Source organism: Erigeron canadensis, chromosome 1 (assembly GCF_010389155.1).
Source record: "Erigeron canadensis isolate Cc75 chromosome 1, C_canadensis_v1, whole genome shotgun sequence".
Taxonomy (NCBI): domain Eukaryota; kingdom Viridiplantae; phylum Streptophyta; class Magnoliopsida; order Asterales; family Asteraceae; genus Erigeron; species Erigeron canadensis.
Window position 1 is genome coordinate 51,093,605 of NC_057761.1, and position 18,679 is coordinate 51,112,283.

General features: G+C 33.3%; 3 protein-coding genes across 4 annotated transcripts; 2 read left to right on the top strand and 1 right to left on the bottom strand.

The window, feature by feature from the left end:
- Positions 1-5,225: 5,225 nt before the first annotated feature.
- LOC122584797 lies at positions 5,226-6,980 on the top strand. Its single transcript, XM_043756861.1, has 2 exons — positions 5,226-5,522; positions 6,210-6,980. The coding sequence occupies exons 1-2, from the start codon at positions 5,392-5,394 to the stop codon at positions 6,664-6,666; spliced, it is 588 nt and encodes a 195-aa protein (XP_043612796.1). The 5' UTR covers positions 5,226-5,391; the 3' UTR covers positions 6,667-6,980.
- Positions 6,981-9,644: 2,664 nt separating this feature from the next.
- LOC122585013 lies at positions 9,645-13,715 on the top strand. Its single transcript, XM_043757107.1, has 13 exons — positions 9,645-9,728; positions 11,137-11,198; positions 11,670-11,735; positions 11,813-11,888; positions 12,029-12,099; positions 12,199-12,300; positions 12,394-12,483; positions 12,572-12,646; positions 12,732-12,764; positions 12,873-12,947; positions 13,052-13,120; positions 13,235-13,344; positions 13,450-13,715. The coding sequence occupies exons 1-13, from the start codon at positions 9,680-9,682 to the stop codon at positions 13,475-13,477; spliced, it is 906 nt and encodes a 301-aa protein (XP_043613042.1). The 5' UTR covers positions 9,645-9,679; the 3' UTR covers positions 13,478-13,715.
- Positions 13,716-13,719: 4 nt separating this feature from the next.
- LOC122585012 (AP2-like ethylene-responsive transcription factor At1g79700) lies at positions 13,720-16,342 on the bottom strand. 2 transcript variants are annotated; one of them, XM_043757106.1, is made up of 8 exons: positions 16,321-16,342; positions 15,641-15,929; positions 15,364-15,446; positions 15,006-15,094; positions 14,829-14,902; positions 14,666-14,716; positions 14,492-14,568; positions 13,720-14,404 (listed from the first exon to the last, which is right to left on the bottom strand). In XM_043757106.1, exons 2-8 carry the CDS (start codon positions 15,913-15,915, stop codon positions 13,803-13,805), a joined length of 1,251 nt encoding a protein of 416 aa, XP_043613041.1. In that variant the 5' UTR covers positions 15,916-15,929; positions 16,321-16,342; the 3' UTR covers positions 13,720-13,802. The 2 variants fall into 2 exon arrangements, with proteins under 2 accessions (XP_043613041.1, XP_043613040.1); XM_043757105.1 differs by having other exon boundaries at positions 13,721-14,404; positions 15,180-15,446.
- Between the last annotated feature and the right edge of the window lie 2,337 nt (positions 16,343-18,679).

Consider the following 18,679-nt stretch of genomic DNA (forward strand, 5'->3'; position numbering starts at 1 on the left):
TAGCGTTTTAGGAGCTTTAGCTTTTCGATGAAGCTTTTAGTCATTAAAAGTACACAAATATCTCTTAAAGTTGCAGCTATATCTATCATACCAAACAATTCTAAAAAATAAAAGCTCTTACTAACAGCTTTGCTTAAAAATGATAGCTTACAAAGCTCCAGCTACAAGCTACAACTACTTTTGCCAAACATACGTTAGGATTAGGAAATAAAGGAAAATATAAAAAGTGTTGAAAAAGTAATTAGAGGTAATTTGAGTATAATGAAAAAATACTTAATTTCTTAATTCACTTTATTTTATAAGGAATTATAGATATAGAAATATTCAACGATCAACCAATTATTTTAAAAATAGAAAATCTTGTTTAACTAAGAGGGTGTTTGGGATTGCTTTTTGAAAATAGATTATGTTATTTGTATAACCAGAATCAGATAATTAACTGTAACAAAACGTGATATAAAATTTTAATGTATTTTAATGTTTGGAATTAATTATGTTGTTTAATATCGCTATAATCAAATAATTAGTTTTTTGAGTGTTTGGTAAATTACATAATTTGATGACTAAATTAGTCAAATGACCAAAGAGGACATTACTTATAATTAAAATATTAAAACTCGTATATGATAAATATGCGCACTGATAATAACATACGAGTAACAAATATATAAAAATAATAAGCAATAACTATAACTATCATATATAAATCAATTATTTCGTTTACGTAAATAGGGATTATTCATGTATAAAGTAAACAAGTTTGTTACGTAATATATAATAATAAAAAAAACACAGAGAGTAAGAATTATACTTAGTTTGTTATGTATTTAACTAAGCCGTAAATAAGCATGTGGAGGTACGTGAATTATAAAGGGTATTAATGTAAGCTAACAAGCAGGAGAATAAAATAATTTAGTAGCGTTTTCTTACCGTAAGAGGTTTATGCTTTTGGATTATCACGTTTATAAAGGTTCAAAATGTTAAAAATCAATTTTTGTTAATTTTTTTACCAAACACTAAAAATAGATTTTCTGTGATTTCAAAACACAATAATTTAATAATCATGTTCAAAAAACAATCCCAAACACCCCCTAAATGAATGTGAGTATTGATAAATTTTATTAAATAATGCTCTTAAGAGTCTCTCAAACTATGTGATTATGACATTTGATATAATGAAATTATGAAAAAGAATGGGTGGATTACGTTTATCATATTTTATATTTTTTAAAAAGATTATTAAGCTATTTATAAAAAGATATATCACTTCCTAAGTAATAATGGTAGAACTATTCACCCAAAAAAAAAACCAACCTACACATAAAAAGTTAAGGTAATAGCAAGGCTCTTTTGTAGTCAGTTGGTTTTATATCATGGGGTCGGGATGTTACTGACTATATACGTGTTACATAATTTTAGTATGCTATATTGCTATTGTTTTGTGGTGTTTTTTTTTTATTGACTGGCATTGTAATCGGATGGTTTAACATTTATGGGATTTGGATGTACACTTAAATGTATCTTGCTTAACTCTACTATGCCACAAGTATATTGCTCCTGTCGGTGGTGTATTTTATTTCACCACAGAATTATTTCAAGTACTCTTTATTCATTTCTTTCTTTTCACCAAACTGGTTTTGTCCATTTGATCGTTATATACTTGTTGTCTTTGTTGTTAGAAATTTTCCATCGACTTTAGTTGAATATTCCAATGAACGGGAATCAAAATTGCCACTATAAAAAAAATAATGGTATGGCATTTGGTATACACGTTAAAATATGCTGACATCGGCTAGGTTAAAATAGTTTTGTTTAATTCGGTGGTTTTCAGCTTCCATATGTATTGAATATTAGATTATTACCTGCCTAGTACACAGAAACATATATAATTAATGACATGTAAAATTTTCATAATATTATAATTTTCACGAATATTTAACCAGATAATAATTAAACCATTAAAAAACATGAAATTACATTAGTGGTCATTTAGATTCCGGTTAACAGAGAGAGTTGAAAAATGGATACATTATCTATTAGATGTCTCGCTAAGTAAGGTTTTCATTTATTTGGATGTCTTTCATTCATCCGGATATGTCTGCATTGTCATTGTACTTGTGTTTTAACGTTTTGATCGAATAATTTAGTTATACGCTAAAAGTACTAAGCAATTTAATTATCAATCTATATATCGCATGTTTTGTTAATCTAACTTAAAATTATGCATAATTATCATTACAACTTTTATACAATTATTTTCTGATATATAATTGTAATAACTTACTATAAACTCCATATTTGTTTTTCAGTTATTTATTAAGAAGACCGGTTTGACATCCGGTCCAGTTTTTCAAAACATTGATTTAATAAAAACGTTTGATGATAAAAAAGTCCTATTCAAAAATCCATATAACCAAGTTTTATTCGTTATATGATAAAAATTCTATACAAAAATATGATTTAATAAAAACGTATTACATTAAAAAATAAAATTTTATTGTAAAAAATCATTAAAAATTAATTTTAAAGATAAAAATGATGTAAAATATAAAAATATCGGTTTTCATAATTATATCACTAAAATCATCACAAACTTAAATAAGGAAATAATAATAATTTAAATTTGTTAAAATAAAATTAAATCTAAAAAAGTTAAATAAGGTATATGACATCATCATTTGATCTAATGGCTCTAATTAAAAGTTGAACTTCATCTAAAGGTCCATACTTCTCTAATTATGATTTAAGGTTTCTTTTTTATATATATTTAGAGATATATTCGATCTAACTAGAATCATGTTTACATGATATATGGCGGTAGATATTTTATAAATGTTCAACGTGGATAGTTGACAACCAGTGGCGATGGGGAATATGGTGTATCGGCGACTAGTGGTGATGATGGTGGATAGTGAAGTTATTTTATGAGTTAAGAGATAAATAATGTAAATTAATAAAAATATTATAGATATTTGGATTAATTATAAAAGGAAAAATAAATTTAAGAACACATTTCTGGTAATTTAGTTTGTTGAACTTAAAATGTAGATTCGTAAAATGTATTATCATTACTAGAGTGGTGTCTGCGCGTTGCAGCAGCGACGGTCTATAACGCGTTAGATGTCGTAACGGTTTATAGCATTTAGGTTACTTTCATGAGATGCATCAATGCAATATCTAACCGTATCTATCATTCTAAAAATAAGTCGCGGATTAGGTGCAAGAAATAATGAAATAATGGAGTGCAAAAACTAACCATGAAAAATAACCAATTATATGAAACATACAATTGTAGGGGAGGAGGTTAGGGCAATTAAAAAAAATAAATAATCAAAGATTTAAATTTAATACGAATATAAAAAAGGACATAATTGGTTAGCAATTTTGTGAGCTATAAAAAGTAATTATTGTTTAATTGTTTCGTGATATAATATATGACAATTAAGATGTTTTTTCTTATCCATAACAATACTTTCTTAAATAATTTTAGAGTTGAAGGTAATTGTGGATTTTTTTAAGGGTAATTTTGGAATTTCGGGGATAAGATATGTGAAGGTAGTATAAATTAGAAGGGTAAATTAGACAATTCAAAAGTAGAGAGTTGAATGGGGGAGGGGGTAATTTGTTTATATATGAAGTATAGATAGATAGATTATTTACACTTTTATTATATTATAAAAGATAACCCTTTTTAATCAAGAAATTATTAAAACTAAAACGTCCTTCTCATTTATTTGTTAATTATATACATCTGCTTAATATATATTGTTATAGATTATTTACCATGAATAGCCTAAGAATTTGACATCATAAAAAATTATTTTAATATAAGTCTTGTTGTTGTCAAACTTATTGTCGTTACGGGATTTCCATAAACACCAACACGTGATGTACACTAAATCTTGCAACACCTTCCTTTGTTTATTCCCATATCCCTGCTGGTCATAGAGATCAAACACATCTGAACCCGAAAAGAAAAAAGAGGAGTTACACCAACCAATCAATTTTTGCCAAATAACAATAGACACCTTGCAAGCATTGAAAGGTGATTCACGGTCTCTTCTTCCTTGTCACAAAGTCCACACATTATCGAGTTGAACACACAATTATGGGCCTTTAAAGCCATGACAGTTGGATACGTCCAACCCGACCCTCTACATGAAGATGTTACATTTCTTTGGCACCCATTTTGACCACTCAAAAACAAAATGACTAATGTCATCCTTGTCGTTTATGAGATATTCTTTGACGCCTTTGACTGTAAACACCTTATATTGCTCCCAATCCATTCCCATTGATAACTCTTATTCCTTAACTTAAATGTCTCCAGTAATCCCTCTATTCTACTAAATTTCACCGACCTCGAAATCTGATAGCGGCTCACAAATACCCACCACCTCATTCCCCACAAAGGATTACGACACCCAATTGAATTTATCTCTAACCAATCACTTATCTTTTTTTCTTTTAAACAATAATGGAAATGCCTCATTTAGAGGTTCATTGCTTGCCCACACATGTGGTCAAAGTCTAAATATACTAAATTTTTTTACATTAATAACTATACTCCTATTATGTCACTGTCGTCATTACCACCCATGTTACCACTACTACTATTGTTGTCACCACCACTTGTCGGCTCATTGCCGCCACTATCAACGTCGTCATCGTCCTAGTAGAGCCTCTCATTGAAAAGAAAAAGAAATAGGATAACAACTGACTAAACTTCCATCACCCCGCAACATGGTAGATATAAATAAGTTTGTTATGCTTAAAAACCAAAGATATTTTATAAGGAAAATGATAAATTCTTTTAAAACTTTAAGAAGGTGACATGTGTTATTTATGGATGAGGATTTCTTCAAGTTGAAACTCCAACTTGAATCAAGTTGAGGGGATCTTGACCATTGATTGAAAATAAAGAGCAAAGATTAAAAGATTATATTTACATCTTAACCCTTGAATTTCATCTAAGAGCTAAGAAACTGTTAACTTGACCCCTTAAGTTGAAAGTAACTTGGGGATCTCCATCCGTTATTTAGTCATTATTTTTCTTAAAATTGTTTCCTAATTTTTCTACATGTCATTATTAACTTTTGTTAAGAGTATTAATCATTTCTCATTTTATAATGCCAAACATAATTGAATTGTCAGAATTGATATCTTCGTACGCGTGAAGTTATATTTGACTTTTGAAGACCCATTCCCATTTGTGCCTTGGGGAAAACGAAATACTGATGTCTTGATGGATAAGAAAGAAAATGAGATATTTTCAATCCGATCTCAACTAAAATATTAATAACTAATCCAAGATCATCTTCTTCTTTCTTGAATAATAACAAATAGTACTAATAATAATACAGTAATAGTAATTAGTGATTGACAAGAAGAATGGTGCTATGGGAAATCGCATTGGGCACAGCTTATTTTTTAGGGTTAAAAAGAACATACAAGCTTTCTCTTCAAATTCAACGTCGTCTTATCAGCCCTAAATATCCCCACATCCGTCAATTCTTTCATCGGTAATTTTTACTTATTACATCCTTTTATTATTTTCCTTTTTCGTACTATATTTGCTACAAGAATATGGTTGTTGGAGAATTTAATTGTGTGAAAATCAATTTATATGCCTATGTATGATGATGTTACAAAAGTAGTTGATACTTGATGTTTCACTCACTAATTTCCAACAATATTTATTGGGATGATCCACAGCAGTCATTCATTGTTATTAAGGGTCTTGTCGAAAAAACATTAATTGTTTCGAGTTATAGCCAGGATTTGATATAAGTGGGGCCGGTTACCTGATTGGCAGAAATCGATTACAAAAATGTATGTTGATTTAACTTTAAGAATGAAAAACAACCTAATGCTTCATAGTTATACATTTTGTGTCCCTATATCCTTGTGGTTAGTGGAGAACAACCATCGGACCGGATTTGTCGTATAATATGCTACTTGTATCGGTTGTGTATGACCAAAAGTTGTTGCGTACGCTCTATAATAGTATATGCTATCTGTAAATTGTTGTGTATGACTACATACCACATCCAACATTTAATTTAAGCCGAAAATCTGACGACAATTGGGGTCTTAACCACGTTACAAAACATGCTGAATACAGTTGAGGCCTGCTGGTACATGTAAACCCAGTGACTGAAAATTGTTAGTTTTTATATTTATGATTTTGACTGCTTGTTGTGTAACAGGAGAACCCGGGCTGTATTTGATGCAACACTTAAGGTTCATCGTGAGATACAAAAAAGAGATCTTGAACTTGGTCGAAATTTAGGAAACTGGATTCTTAGGTGGCTTGACAAGGCAAAACCAGCAGCTCAGATTCGACCAGGGGGTCCTACACAATATGCTAGCAGTAGTAACACCGTTAGTATACCAAGGAAGCGGTTGACTGAGGCCTGGCGTCAGAAAACTACTAATGCTGGTTTCCGGTACCTGGAATCTAGAAGGCGTTTAGTCAACTCGTCAAGGAACCTTTGGCTTACTACATATCCAACTGTTGCAAAGCTTTTGAGACGTCGAGAGCCTGTGATGAGTAATAATATACAATTCAGGCAATTGGTGTCCAGCAACAACAAAGGTAAACTGGGATTTGGGTTTAATGGAGTGATTCGCAATGATATCCTGCAATGGTTGAGTCATGGGTAATGTATGTTGCCGCTGGTTTCAGTTTGGCGTAATTGTAACTTTTTCAGGAGTAAACCAAAGTAGATATCAACAATGATGTCTTGAATCAGAAGTATTTATGTGATTTCAGGCCTTCTAGACAAATGATCAGTTTTGAATCTTGTAAGCACATCGTATTTCAGGTAACTATTAACTGACACTGACATTTAGAGATTGTTGTTATTATCAGTTTCAAGTGTTTTTGGTGAATATTGTGCTGAAACTGAGTCTTGTTGCAATTTTGATGATGTTTTTAATTATAACAATGCTGAAGTTATGTTCAAGTGTATTTTGTACCTGCTTTGTTACTCCCTGACTGACATTTGCCTCATGAAATTGATGTATTCCAACAAGATTAACTGCTCTAAAATGATACAGTAATAAAGTTGTTATTAGCTTTTCTAAAATGATATCACAAGGTCACAGCCACTTCAGCATGGAAAATCTCCGAGCACCACATACAATCCAGTTAAACCACAAAGATACACAAAAATTCAATTCATGTAGATGAATACTCATTAGAGATCCCATTAGACCAAGATTACCAGCTAAGCTTTGTACATGGAAACCCGAGTGTTTTGATAGTTTGGATCTTAGCAAAAACTGTTGTTTAATATAGTTTGTTTGGTTATCCTGTTTATCTAATCTTAATATTTGAGTTTTTCATGGAAGGTTGGAAGAAGTTTGATGGTATTTTCACATTCAAGTTGTAAGGATTAGATCTGACCCGTTAGGTAACCCATATTAGACATACTTTTTTGTTAGTTTAACTATCGATGCGCACACACGTGGTTTCTGGTTCCAGATCCGCCACTGCATGAAGTCAGCTAGTAAATCCAACAATGAACGAAGTCATGACTTGAAATCAGCTAAATTCATCATCCCCAAATGAAGCATATGAGCAGCATGAAACTGAATGAATCAGATAATTACAGCCAAAGATTATATTTAAATCTTCAGGGAAACAAAAGCTAAACAAGAGCTTCATATACTTCTGACATGATAAATCTGCCGAATATATCCAAAACGTTCATGAATTTACATCTGCAGCTAAAATTATCCAGATGTTCTTTCAATCACTTGACTGCACATAAATATTAGGAGTTCCTGATTTGACCTGAGCAAATTTGTCTGACCCACCCGTTTTGCCATCTCTGTCTCAAGGTGCCTTCATGGCTTCATATCTCTTTGCATCAAGTGAGCATTACCCTAGAACCCACAATAACTACGTAGTATATAATTCAAGAAGTTGAACAGGTTGGTCAAAGTTAAACTATCATAGTCAGAAATTCAGAATACACAAGATTGATTAATACAATTTGGATAAAATTTTGCAATAAATTATTTTCAAGAGTCGCCAAGGCGCAGTGCCAGACATCTTAGGAAAACAAAGTACATCATTAATGTACACGTATTATTGGGGGAGTTTGGGTCTCAAATTTGCAGATGCAAATTGAATATTAGGAAACGACTAGCATGGTATTAATATCTTGACTAATCTTTTCCGCCTCCAGCAATGGGGGTGTGCCCAACAGTAGAAGTGGTAATGGCTCAGAAAAGGCAGTGTCCTTAACAAGTTCGTGCAACAACATTAGAAAACACGTCAAATGGGGCCTTACTCGAGCCTTTTAGTGTGTATTTTTCATACATGTGCTCCCGCCTCCCGCAAAAGAACTTATCATATCAAACCGCAAGGCCGCAAGAAAAGAGTAAATGTTTATAATGTTTAACTACATCCCACATTGCATACTACTCCTGCTGCCCCAACATAACTTAAAACCGTATTGGAAGATATTAATATCCAAAAACTTGACTCTCGCCCTACTTATGTAAAACTTGTCACGCACTCTCCCGCTGACTATGTATTGTCATTTGTAAGTCCTACTGTCATAATTTTGTGGTGAGATATGAATAAATCTTCGAGGGTGTGCGAGAAGTTCACCCGTAGTCTTTTGAATTTTGGATCCTTGTTTTGTTTCCATGTTTAAAAGCAAATCATAGTTTTAATACATTCGAGTTCGAAAGTAGGGAAAAAGCCTGCATACATACAAACGTACTCCATAATTGTTACAAACAAATGAGTGAAACAATGAACGGATAAATGTATAATCTGTGAAACGACTTAGGTCTTTCAAGTGGCCATGAAGCCCTTTTTGAGATTTCTAGGGGAGCGGATGTTGACTTTGAGACCAGGGATCGAATCTCAATTCCCCATGGTTACATCTTCAGATACGTGCGGGTCATGTATCACACCCTTGGTCTTGGGTTGAAACCGGTTTAAATCACTAACCTACTAACCCACCGTTCAAAATAGTTTTTCTATAATCTGTGAATTTCGTAACACTCTATGTTTACCCAATCTTTAATTATATATATATATATATATATATATATATATATATAGGGGAAAGATAATTTGAGACCAACTAAAAAAAGTTCAAAAAAGGACCATTGATTTTCGTAAGTTACACACCACCATCATGATCTACTATGATATACAAGACTTTTTTTTAAATATGACCCCACCGCCACAAATTAACCTCTGGCCATCGAGTAATAATAATAATAATAATAATAGTAAACGAGCATGGTACCCGCGCGTTGCGACGGATATAATGGACGATGATGGCCAAGGTGTGTTTGTGATGATGAACGACGACGGTGGTTATTCACGGAAATAAATGAGTGTATTGTTTTGATATGCATAAGAAAGAATATTTTGTGTGTTGTTTTAGAGAGAGAAAAAAAGAATGAGGATATTTATATTTTATTTTAAGTGAAAGAGTAAAAGAATAAAATCTCATGTCCCAAACTTGTAAACTTTTCAACACTCCAATATAATTTTTAATATGGAATACCAGAAGTATAGAGAATTTAAACATAATAACTCGTGTGTCTTGTCCAACAATCAATTAAAAATACGAGTAAATTAGAAAATATATACCAAAAATACAAAAGGGTTTATTTGGTTTCTGCAAAGTTTTCAACCTCAGTCATGGCAATGCCAATCGGGTTTACGAGGCTTGTATTTCTTGTTGGAGCAGGTATTAATATATACTCGTATATTTTTTTCATTTATGTACAATATATGTTTATTTATATCAATATAAATATCAATATGAAGGCTATCATATCTTATAGTTTCATGCATGCCCTTAATTACGACAGAGGTTTTTAGAGTTGAACATACACGAGATCTGAATGTGACTAGTTTGAAGAGTCTACGTAATGAAATATGTACATCAAGATAAAGCCTATATAACAACGAGGTTTTGAGAATTAAATGTACACAATATCGAAACGTGACAAGTTTAATATATTTTTTTGGGCACTAGCCTCTGTAACTAAACAAAAATGTAGTAGTTTACAATCCAGCATTTGTTTTGGGGTACATGGTGGTTGATTGTAGACAATTAGTTAATAAGTAAATCTTTTTTGTTAGTGTTTCCGGTTTTTTCCTTTAGTTTTAGGGTTCATTCTAAGCAATTACATATTATCATAGTGACGTCCTGGTGTAATAGAGTGTTGAATTGATGCAAATAGGGATGTTTTGTTTTGTGGTTTGCGGTGTACATTGCTTCAAAGACACTAATCAAGTCTTCACAATACAATCATTATATGTCATCGGGGTAGCTTGCGTTTTTGAAAAAGACCTGTAAACAACAAAAGTTAAACGGGTAAATGAATGAGGTTTTCCCTATTCAGGCTACCCAGGAAGGCGCGTATTTATTGACTTAGATGTACGTGGCCTAACTTGGGTATCCAGTGACCGTTTCTGAACATTTCCTTGGCCAAGTATTGCACCTTGTGAAATTCGAACCCGAGACCTTTTGTAAAGAGGCCCCAAATGTTAACCACTAGACCACTTTGGAGGTGGTTATGTAGACCTTTTGTAATGAGGGTCTAGGATGTCATTGTAGTGCTATGAATTTTTTGGGGATAAAAGTCACCAAAAGTATTAGTCATATCTTAATATAAAATAGTTTGGTGTAATGTTACTTTTTCGGTTAAACTGTTATATACATATAAGACTATCTCCAATGCGGATGTTTTTGGGCGCCCTTGGGCGCCCTTGGATATCCTTTACGGTTGAAGTTTGTCCAAAACTAAAGATTTTTTGATGCATGCCCTTGAGGGCATGCCCTTAGGTGCCCTGACATTTTTTTTTTTTGTTTTTAGTGGAGTTAAAGGATATGTAAGGATGTTTGTATGGTTGGAGGTAAAATTATAGGATTTTAAGGATTTATAAGGATGTGTAAGGATTTGTAAGGATATGATGTGTCAGCTCAAGGACGCCTAAGGGAGTCCTTAGCATTGGAGATAGCCTAAGTGTTTAAACTTTTGCCTTTATTTTCAAGGCTTTTAAGTAAGGATGCAATCTTTTGTACTTATATGGCCCTCGTGTAAGATAGGTTTTGAATCGATGAAAATGTCGATGTGTTTATCTTTCAGGTTACACAACTTCGGTGTTGCTTAACAATGGCAAGCTTTCTGACGTGTTGCGTGAACTTCCTGTAAGATATGCTACTAATTTTCTGTTTTCTCTTTTCTAAAATAGTTTGTCGTCATTTGATGTAGCGAGATTTAGACTACTTAGTAAATTTTAAATATATGTGTGATGTCAATTGGATTAGTTATACTTAGACTATCTCCATTGGGGATGTTTTTGGGCGCCCTTAGGTGTCCTTAGGTGCCCTTGGATATCCTTTGCGGTTGAAGCTTGTCTGAAACTAAAGATTTTTTGATGCATGCCCTTACCCAAGGGCATGCCCTTAGGTGCCCTTATATTTTTCTTTTGTTTTTACTGGAATTAAAGGATATGTAAAGATATCTAAGGATGTATGTATGGTTGGAGATAAAATTATAGGATTTAAAGGGTTTCTAAGGATGTGTAAGGATTTGTAAGGATATGATGTGGCAGCTCAAGGACGCCTAAGGGCGTTCTTAGCATTGGAGATAGCCTATAATTTAAAGTTCTTCGTCAGGGTTTATTTGAAAAAAATCAGGGAGAGGGAGCTGATGGTGATTATGTAGATGCCGTTTCTCGCCAGGTACTCTTTTGTTTGTAGGTCATTGATGTACAAGCTCACCGTTATTGACTTAGATCTTAACAACTCTAAAAGAACAGGTTAGTCGGTTAGCAATGGAAGTTCGGCAGCTGGCTTCAGGCAACCAGATCACTGTTGTGAATGGAGGTTCCAGTGGTATATTGTCTATACTTCTATATGCTATAAATTTATGTAGATATTGTCATCTTTTTGTCATAATCTCATGATTTTTGTCATATATTTTTTCTTGATCTGAAATTTTTGTTATCTTTAATATCAATGTTACAATGATGCAGCCAGTGTATCATCTGTAGTGGTACCAGCTGCTGCAGCGGGTGCTGTGGGTTATGGATACATGCGGTGGAAGGTATGTTGGTATCTTGACTTATCGTTTACTTAATGACTCTGGTTTTTCATGAACTATGAAGTGTGAACTCTTGAAGATTGACTCTCTATTTCAAATTAGGGACTTTCATTTTCAGACCTCATGTATGTGACAAAGGAAAATATGGAAAATGCGGTTGCAAGCTTGAAAAGTAATCTAGATAATGTTTCAGAAGCTATCGCAGTAAGTTTTAATGTTGAGACTGAGGACAATTTATATGTCAGATTGATTAGTTGATGTTAATGGTTTTTACTTTTCGGTGTTTTACTGAATCAGGGAGCAAAGAAGCATTTAATTCAGAGAATTGAGAATCTGCATGATAAAGTGAATGACCAACAAAACAGAGCCAAAAGAATTCAAGATGATGTAAAGTTGTTAGACAAAAACACTACATATATGTGATTAAATGCATAATCTAACGATATAACAGTAAATTGTTACACTTGTGAAACAGGTGAATGATACTCTTAATAATGTTGCCCAAATTGAGGATAACGTGGATTCATTGACTGAGAAACTTTCTGGTTTGGTGAGTATTCTTTTTAGTTCTTTACATATGCTTTTGAGATTTTAATATTCTGTATTTAACTAATTCTCTATTAACTGGACTGCAGACTGGCAGGATGTTAACACTGGAAGAAAAACATGTTAGTGAACTGTCTTGTTGTAAACGACCTAATAAGAAAACAACATTTACGGCCATATTACTCTGCTAATTATATCTGATAATACACTTGATCAATTTATTCAAACAGGATTTGGCTAATCAAGGAGTTTGGTATCTGTGCGACCAGTTAGATCGAAATAGAATCCCTGCCATTGCACATGTTGTACGTCAAGCACCCTTTTAGCCTTCACTTGTGTTTCTTGATATTATTTTTTTCCTTTTTCTTGATTAATTTTCACATTAGTCAGATGCTATAATTGAATATAGGAACGATTGAATCTTCCGGGTGAGTCCTCTGGCCGTTTTCTCTTATCTGGAGGAATGCTCACTCATGAGGTTAGGCTCAGACTTTTGAACTTCATCTTTTAACATTGTATGCTCATAAGTACAAGTATAGATAATTATTAGTTGCCAGAAGATTTTCATTTCATATGATGTTTTCTTCTACAGGGTATGAGAGAAAACGCTGACGAGTTACATCCCATGAATTCTAACACAACAAATGGCGCACCAGAAAACCGTAGATTTAGACCAGAACGTACATCAAGATTGCTAACCAGGTAATACTAACCACATTCTTACAAGCCTCCACCATATTATGTACTCGTATCTTAATTTTTATGCTCCATGAAATCAATCTCGTCATTATTGTTGGCGTGAAACAGGAGAAATACCTTGAATTTGATCATTTAAAAGCTGTGAACAATAAGAGATGGTGGGGGTGGTACCAAATCTGAATCCATTGATGGTATATTATGCATAGGTTGAAACCAAATCATTTTAGTCTATGATTGAGTTTGTACACGTTCACATTAGTAGTAATTATCTTTTTTGAGGCATCTTATCTATCCGAAAACCTCTAGTTGTCTGACTTTTATCATCTCTCATTGAACCATTTTTTTTCTTGGAAGTTTTATTTATAATGCATAGCACAAACGAAAAACCATTATTCTGACCAAAAGCAACTTATGTTTCAATAATGTTAAGAAAGGATACACACATCTGTTTTCAGAGACGGTTAGTGCCTAGAAGAAGGCGTGTTAATATTCAAAGATCCATTCCATAGCGACTGGTTTGGATTCCTAAACAATGATAACTCATCTTTATCATCATCTTCTTCATCCAATTCCATTCCAACCTTGGAAGGATCCAATCCATTGAAAAACATCCCTCGAAATTCATTCCCTTCTGTTTTCATTGTCTCCTTGGTATCATGTTCTTCTTCATGTCCTGCATTCAAATTCTTTTCCACGAGTTCCTTAAACATAGATGATCTAAGGAGAAGGCTTAAAGCAGAAGGAGAAGGTGATGATTCCTTATTGGCATCAGGCAGCATCTTTGTATCAATGCGTTCTTGGTTCTCAGAAGGTATCCCCAATGGTAATGAACCGGGCCCAAAATGAAACTGAGGCTCCTCTATGAGTGGGTTAACTTGGTGGCTGATAGTTTCTGGAGGCGGAGGTTGATCTTGGGATTGAGAGGCGCCGCTGCTGCCAACCGAATTGGAACCTGTTCTCAGCCATCTTATATATGTGCTTAAGTCAAAATTTGTTACTGCATTTATTCCTCTGTATTCTATGGCTGCAATATCATAAGCATGGGCAGCTTCCTCTTGAGTACCTGGAAATGGTCAAGTTATCAAGCCTTCAGTCTTATTCGGTTCATTTATTCAATGTAAGTGCCTTTGGTGAAAATTTGGGAACTTACTGTAAGTGCCTAGGTAGAGATACTTGTTGCCAAAAACCCTTCCTATCCTTGCTTCCCATCTACCATTATGATGGTGCCTGTTATTTAACAAAGTTTTATATCATCTTTGTTTAAAATTGTTAAGCAAGTTGAAAAAAGAAAAAAAAAAAAGTTAAGCAAATATTTTGGAAAAACCTTGCAACCCCTCTGTATTTTGACACACCTCTTGAAAAGCCACTGCTTCTCCTGTGAATACATGACATTTTCTTTTTCATATGCTCATACAAATATATAGATTTAGTATGCATCACATAAATGTATCTTTTTATGATTAGAAAATCCACTTTTATGTGAGTACCTTCTTAAGGTGGCCAAATACTCCTCCTTGGTAGTATTTTCCATTATCTCCAATTCCTTTTCATATTCTGTCACCTGAAGCACACATATATATGGTTGAAACTACACTTTTTGATCCTGCATTTGACGTTGTATTCAAGGCTTTAAGCTGAATGTAAAATAAAAATGTATATGATACCGGGAAATTGGTGAAAGTCGATGTTCCCCAATACTTGATTGCAGCCAAATCGTATGCTCTTGCTGCAGATTCTTCTTCGTCATATGCCCCTAATAGAAAAGCCAATAAGGTCATGACTGATCACTCTTTTGAAGTACATTTAAACAAACCAAGTATTTAACTTTGGAGTCTTACCAAGATAAACTGCCTCATCCAATAGTTGCATCCAACACAATATATACAGGATTCAAAATAACAAAATTCGAGTTAGCGTTTATATGCTGGTATAGGAGCTCGTAGTATAACTTTAGTTATGATAGACCAACTATATATTATTATTTGAAGTCTTTTTGATTTATAAAATGACCATCTTTCTTGCCTTGTTTTCCCTTTTTCTTTTGTGTTGCATTCCATGACCCTTTGTCCCACAAGTGAGCCTCGTATCTTCCTGTCCATCGATGTCTATAAATCCACAAATACCCGTAATCTAGTCACTATATAAGAAGAAAAGGTTTCATAAAATCTAATGTGCTACAATGAATCTAAAAATATATATCATTGTTGATCATAAGTTCATAACAATGTCCGTAGCTAGACAAAATGTCAATTCTATGGCATTTTGTCTTTTCATGTACAATTTTTTATATCTTTTGTACCTGCTGACTCCCCGGTACTTTGAACTTCTTTTCACAGTTGTTGGGGTAGTCGGGGTGGTTGGTGTGGTGGCCGTTACAACGCTACTAGACTGATCCACAATCGGCGTTGTTGATGTCAAAATCTGGTTCTCATCACCAATGGTTTTCGGATCATTCAATGATAGCATAGATGGACACCTGCGTCGTCTTTTCACAGTTGAACTCGACGCATCACTTGTGCTAAATGAATTACGTCTCCTTAGACCTGTTCCAGACTTTGGAGCGATCAAATCCATACAAGAACCTCAATCTGGAATAAGTCCAAAGTTATGATATATAAGGGAGAAGAAAGAAAAGCAAAATCATAGTTATAAATATAGGATTAAGAGTTTTAGCCTATAGTTCCATTTGGAGTTAAGGACGGACTCCATGTCACAATAGGACATAAAGGAACGTTAATTTCAAGTCTATGGGCAGCATAAGTACAAATACATTTGTGCATCATATTTTAATTTATTTATTATTATTCTTCCCTCACAAAACCTATGGTTTAATTAAAAAATGCAACGTATTAAATTTACATTGCTACTCGTATAACTTATAAGTGCTTAAATTTGAGAGGACTTTCATTCATAAAAAAAAAAAAAAAAAAAAATCATTTTGACACAACAATTGACATGTTTCTAACTCCAGGTACTAACCTAATTAAAATTATTCTTCTTTATAAGATGGTCTCGTTCATTAAAGACCAGTCAGTCAATAAAGAGACATGGATGACAAAATAAACATAGAAGCATCAGTACTATTTGTGTATTTGTTTCGATCCCGACAGGAGTTGCATAACAGATAAACGATTATTTTGATACATTATCGAGCAGGAGCAGCAAAAGAATCACACCAAGACGGTTGTGCAGAAGTTGACAATCATCGAAATGTTAAAAAAAAAAAACACACACAAAATCTTCAAGGATGATTAGGAAAGCTTGTTATGAATTTTTATGAAAATGGTACAAAAAACTAAAACATAGATTTTATGGGATACAACGTCAAAAATGTTGGTTTCTAGCTGCCCCTTGGTATGGCAGTTGTGTGGTTGTATATGATCATTTGATGGACATAACTAGGTGAGGAGGAATCACAATATATTCATTCAATATAGTGTTGCTTACGCACTATACATATAACAGGTGTAATCAAGCTTTATCTACTACTCCTTTATAATAATTATACACCTCCTATTTTAAGAAAGAGTTAAAAATAGTTAGATGAGAAATTACTAAATTGCCCTTAATAAACAACACTTAAGGAAATGGTTCTTAGATATCATCAAAAATACCCTTAATGAATTAATTTACACTTTAAACCTTTATCTTCTAAATTATCACCATTGTATTAACTTACACGGTTAGACCACTCGACACCAATTGTTGATGTCATCGATCATCACTAAACCACCGTCGCCGTCACCGCCGCCGCATTGCGCGGGTACAATGCTAGTTATATATAATATGTCTATGAGTTGAACAATTAAAACCAATCTTTTTTGTATTCCCTCAAATTCAATTGGTGTGTTAAAAACCTTTCATTTTGAGAGTTCATTTTAGAATGAAAAGAAAAAAAAGTAAGTAAGTAACTGCTCAGTGCCGCCTTTTGTGGGTTTTGAGCCCCAATACCTTGACGGTGTATGGGGAGGTTAAGATATAGGCAGACCTTACCTCGTAGAGAGGCTGCTTCCAGTTTCTACCTAAATGGTAGAAAAGACCCTCCAACCTTTGCATGGGATGAGGATCGAACCCATAACCTCTGTCTCCAGAGACAAGGATGTTCATTTTAGAATGAACAGGACTTTTGTAATTTCTATAGTCGTTTATTAAAAAAAAAATCGAGTATTGAATTTTTTTTAAAGGTGCGGATCATTTGCTCGCAAAAAAAGATTTATCTTACGTTGTTTTAACCGGGTCCGTGCTAGAGAGGCCCTTCATTCTCAATACTTAGTAGGAGGGGAAACTTTCAATTAAACCCGAAGGCATGCTTTTAGCCGAATTTAAGTTTATCCATCCAATCTTGATATAGTAGATTGATTATTAATAGCCACAGGTCAACATTTTAGGTTAAGCTAAGGTAAATAAAAAATAAAAAAATATGAATATAAAGAAGATTGAGACACGGGCCTACGGAAGATTCAGCCTGGAAAAGTGGCCTAGTGGGCCGAATTCAAATCCCAGTGACTTTGGACCCATTTACATTTCTTTCAGAGTATCTGACATTCAACCAACCATTGCCTACTTGCCCAATATTTTTCCCTTTTCCGAATACATCATACTATCATAGTATAATTGCAATAGATTGTTGCAGCTTGCAAGCTCTATGTACTAGCTAGGTCTAGAGCTTTTTCCCAATATTTTAATTTCCGTTAAAACCTTTTTTTCATATATAACTTTTGCACGAAAGGAGAGTATATCCGTATCCGTACTATCTATATACGAACACTTGCAAGTAAAGTATTTGATAGCATAAAACATCATATAAGTTGTTGTTGCTATATCTATGTACTCGTATAACGGTTTGGGTTTTGGTGATCTACTTTACAGCTAGATTATTTGGTCCATAATTATTTGTGTATCTATCATATAATAAAAACAGAAGTTGAGGGTACACTTAGCATTCTTTAAAGCTCTTTTTAATCTTAAAACTTTCTCCTAATTACTTTAGAGCTCTCTCCTTTTTCTAAATGTTTTTTATTTGCATATTAAATAGATAATTATATTTAAAACCCTATCATAAATCTTTTGCATCAAAACAAATCTTTTTAAATTTTAAAGATATATATCCTTAAAACTCTCTAAATAAACATCCGAAATAGTTCCAAACCCCTAACATTTGTGTTGAACTTTTGACACTCAAAATTTTAAAAGAAAAAAAAAAAAAAAAAGAACAGGATAGGATAAAGGAGAAAAGCGGGAAATTTACCAAAAAGTGGGAAACGTCTTTATAAATTTAATATATTTCTTGGAACAATTTTTTAAGTTATAGTACAAAGCCAAAGGAAAATCAAATTTA

What these genes read in the sequence shown, in the direction of transcription:
- LOC122585013 (XM_043757107.1), top strand. Translation starts at nt 9,680, where the DNA reads ATGGCAATGCCAATCGGGTTTACGAGGCTTGTATTTCTTGTTGGAGCA. An exon ending in CTGAGAAACTTTCTGGTTTG is followed by an intron (nt 12,647 to 12,731) that starts GTGAGTATTCTT and finishes ACTGGACTGCAG; the next exon opens with ACTGGCAGGATGTTAACACT. An exon ending in GAGGAATGCTCACTCATGAG is followed by an intron (nt 13,121 to 13,234) that starts GTTAGGCTCAGA and finishes TTTCTTCTACAG; the next exon opens with GGTATGAGAGAAAACGCTGA.
- LOC122585012 (XM_043757106.1), bottom strand. Translation starts at nt 15,915, where the DNA reads ATGGATTTGATCGCTCCAAAGTCTGGAACAGGTCTAAGGAGACGTAAT. An exon ending in AAGTACCGGGGAGTCAGCAG is followed by an intron (nt 15,447 to 15,640) that starts GTACAAAAGATA and finishes GTGGATTTATAG; the next exon opens with ACATCGATGGACAGGAAGAT. An exon ending in TATTTGGCCACCTTAAGAAG is followed by an intron (nt 14,717 to 14,828) that starts GTACTCACATAA and finishes ATGTATTCACAG; the next exon opens with GAGAAGCAGTGGCTTTTCAA.
- LOC122584797 (XM_043756861.1), top strand. Translation starts at nt 5,392, where the DNA reads ATGGTGCTATGGGAAATCGCATTGGGCACAGCTTATTTTTTAGGGTTA. An exon ending in ATCCGTCAATTCTTTCATCG is followed by an intron (nt 5,523 to 6,209) that starts GTAATTTTTACT and finishes GTTGTGTAACAG; the next exon opens with GAGAACCCGGGCTGTATTTG.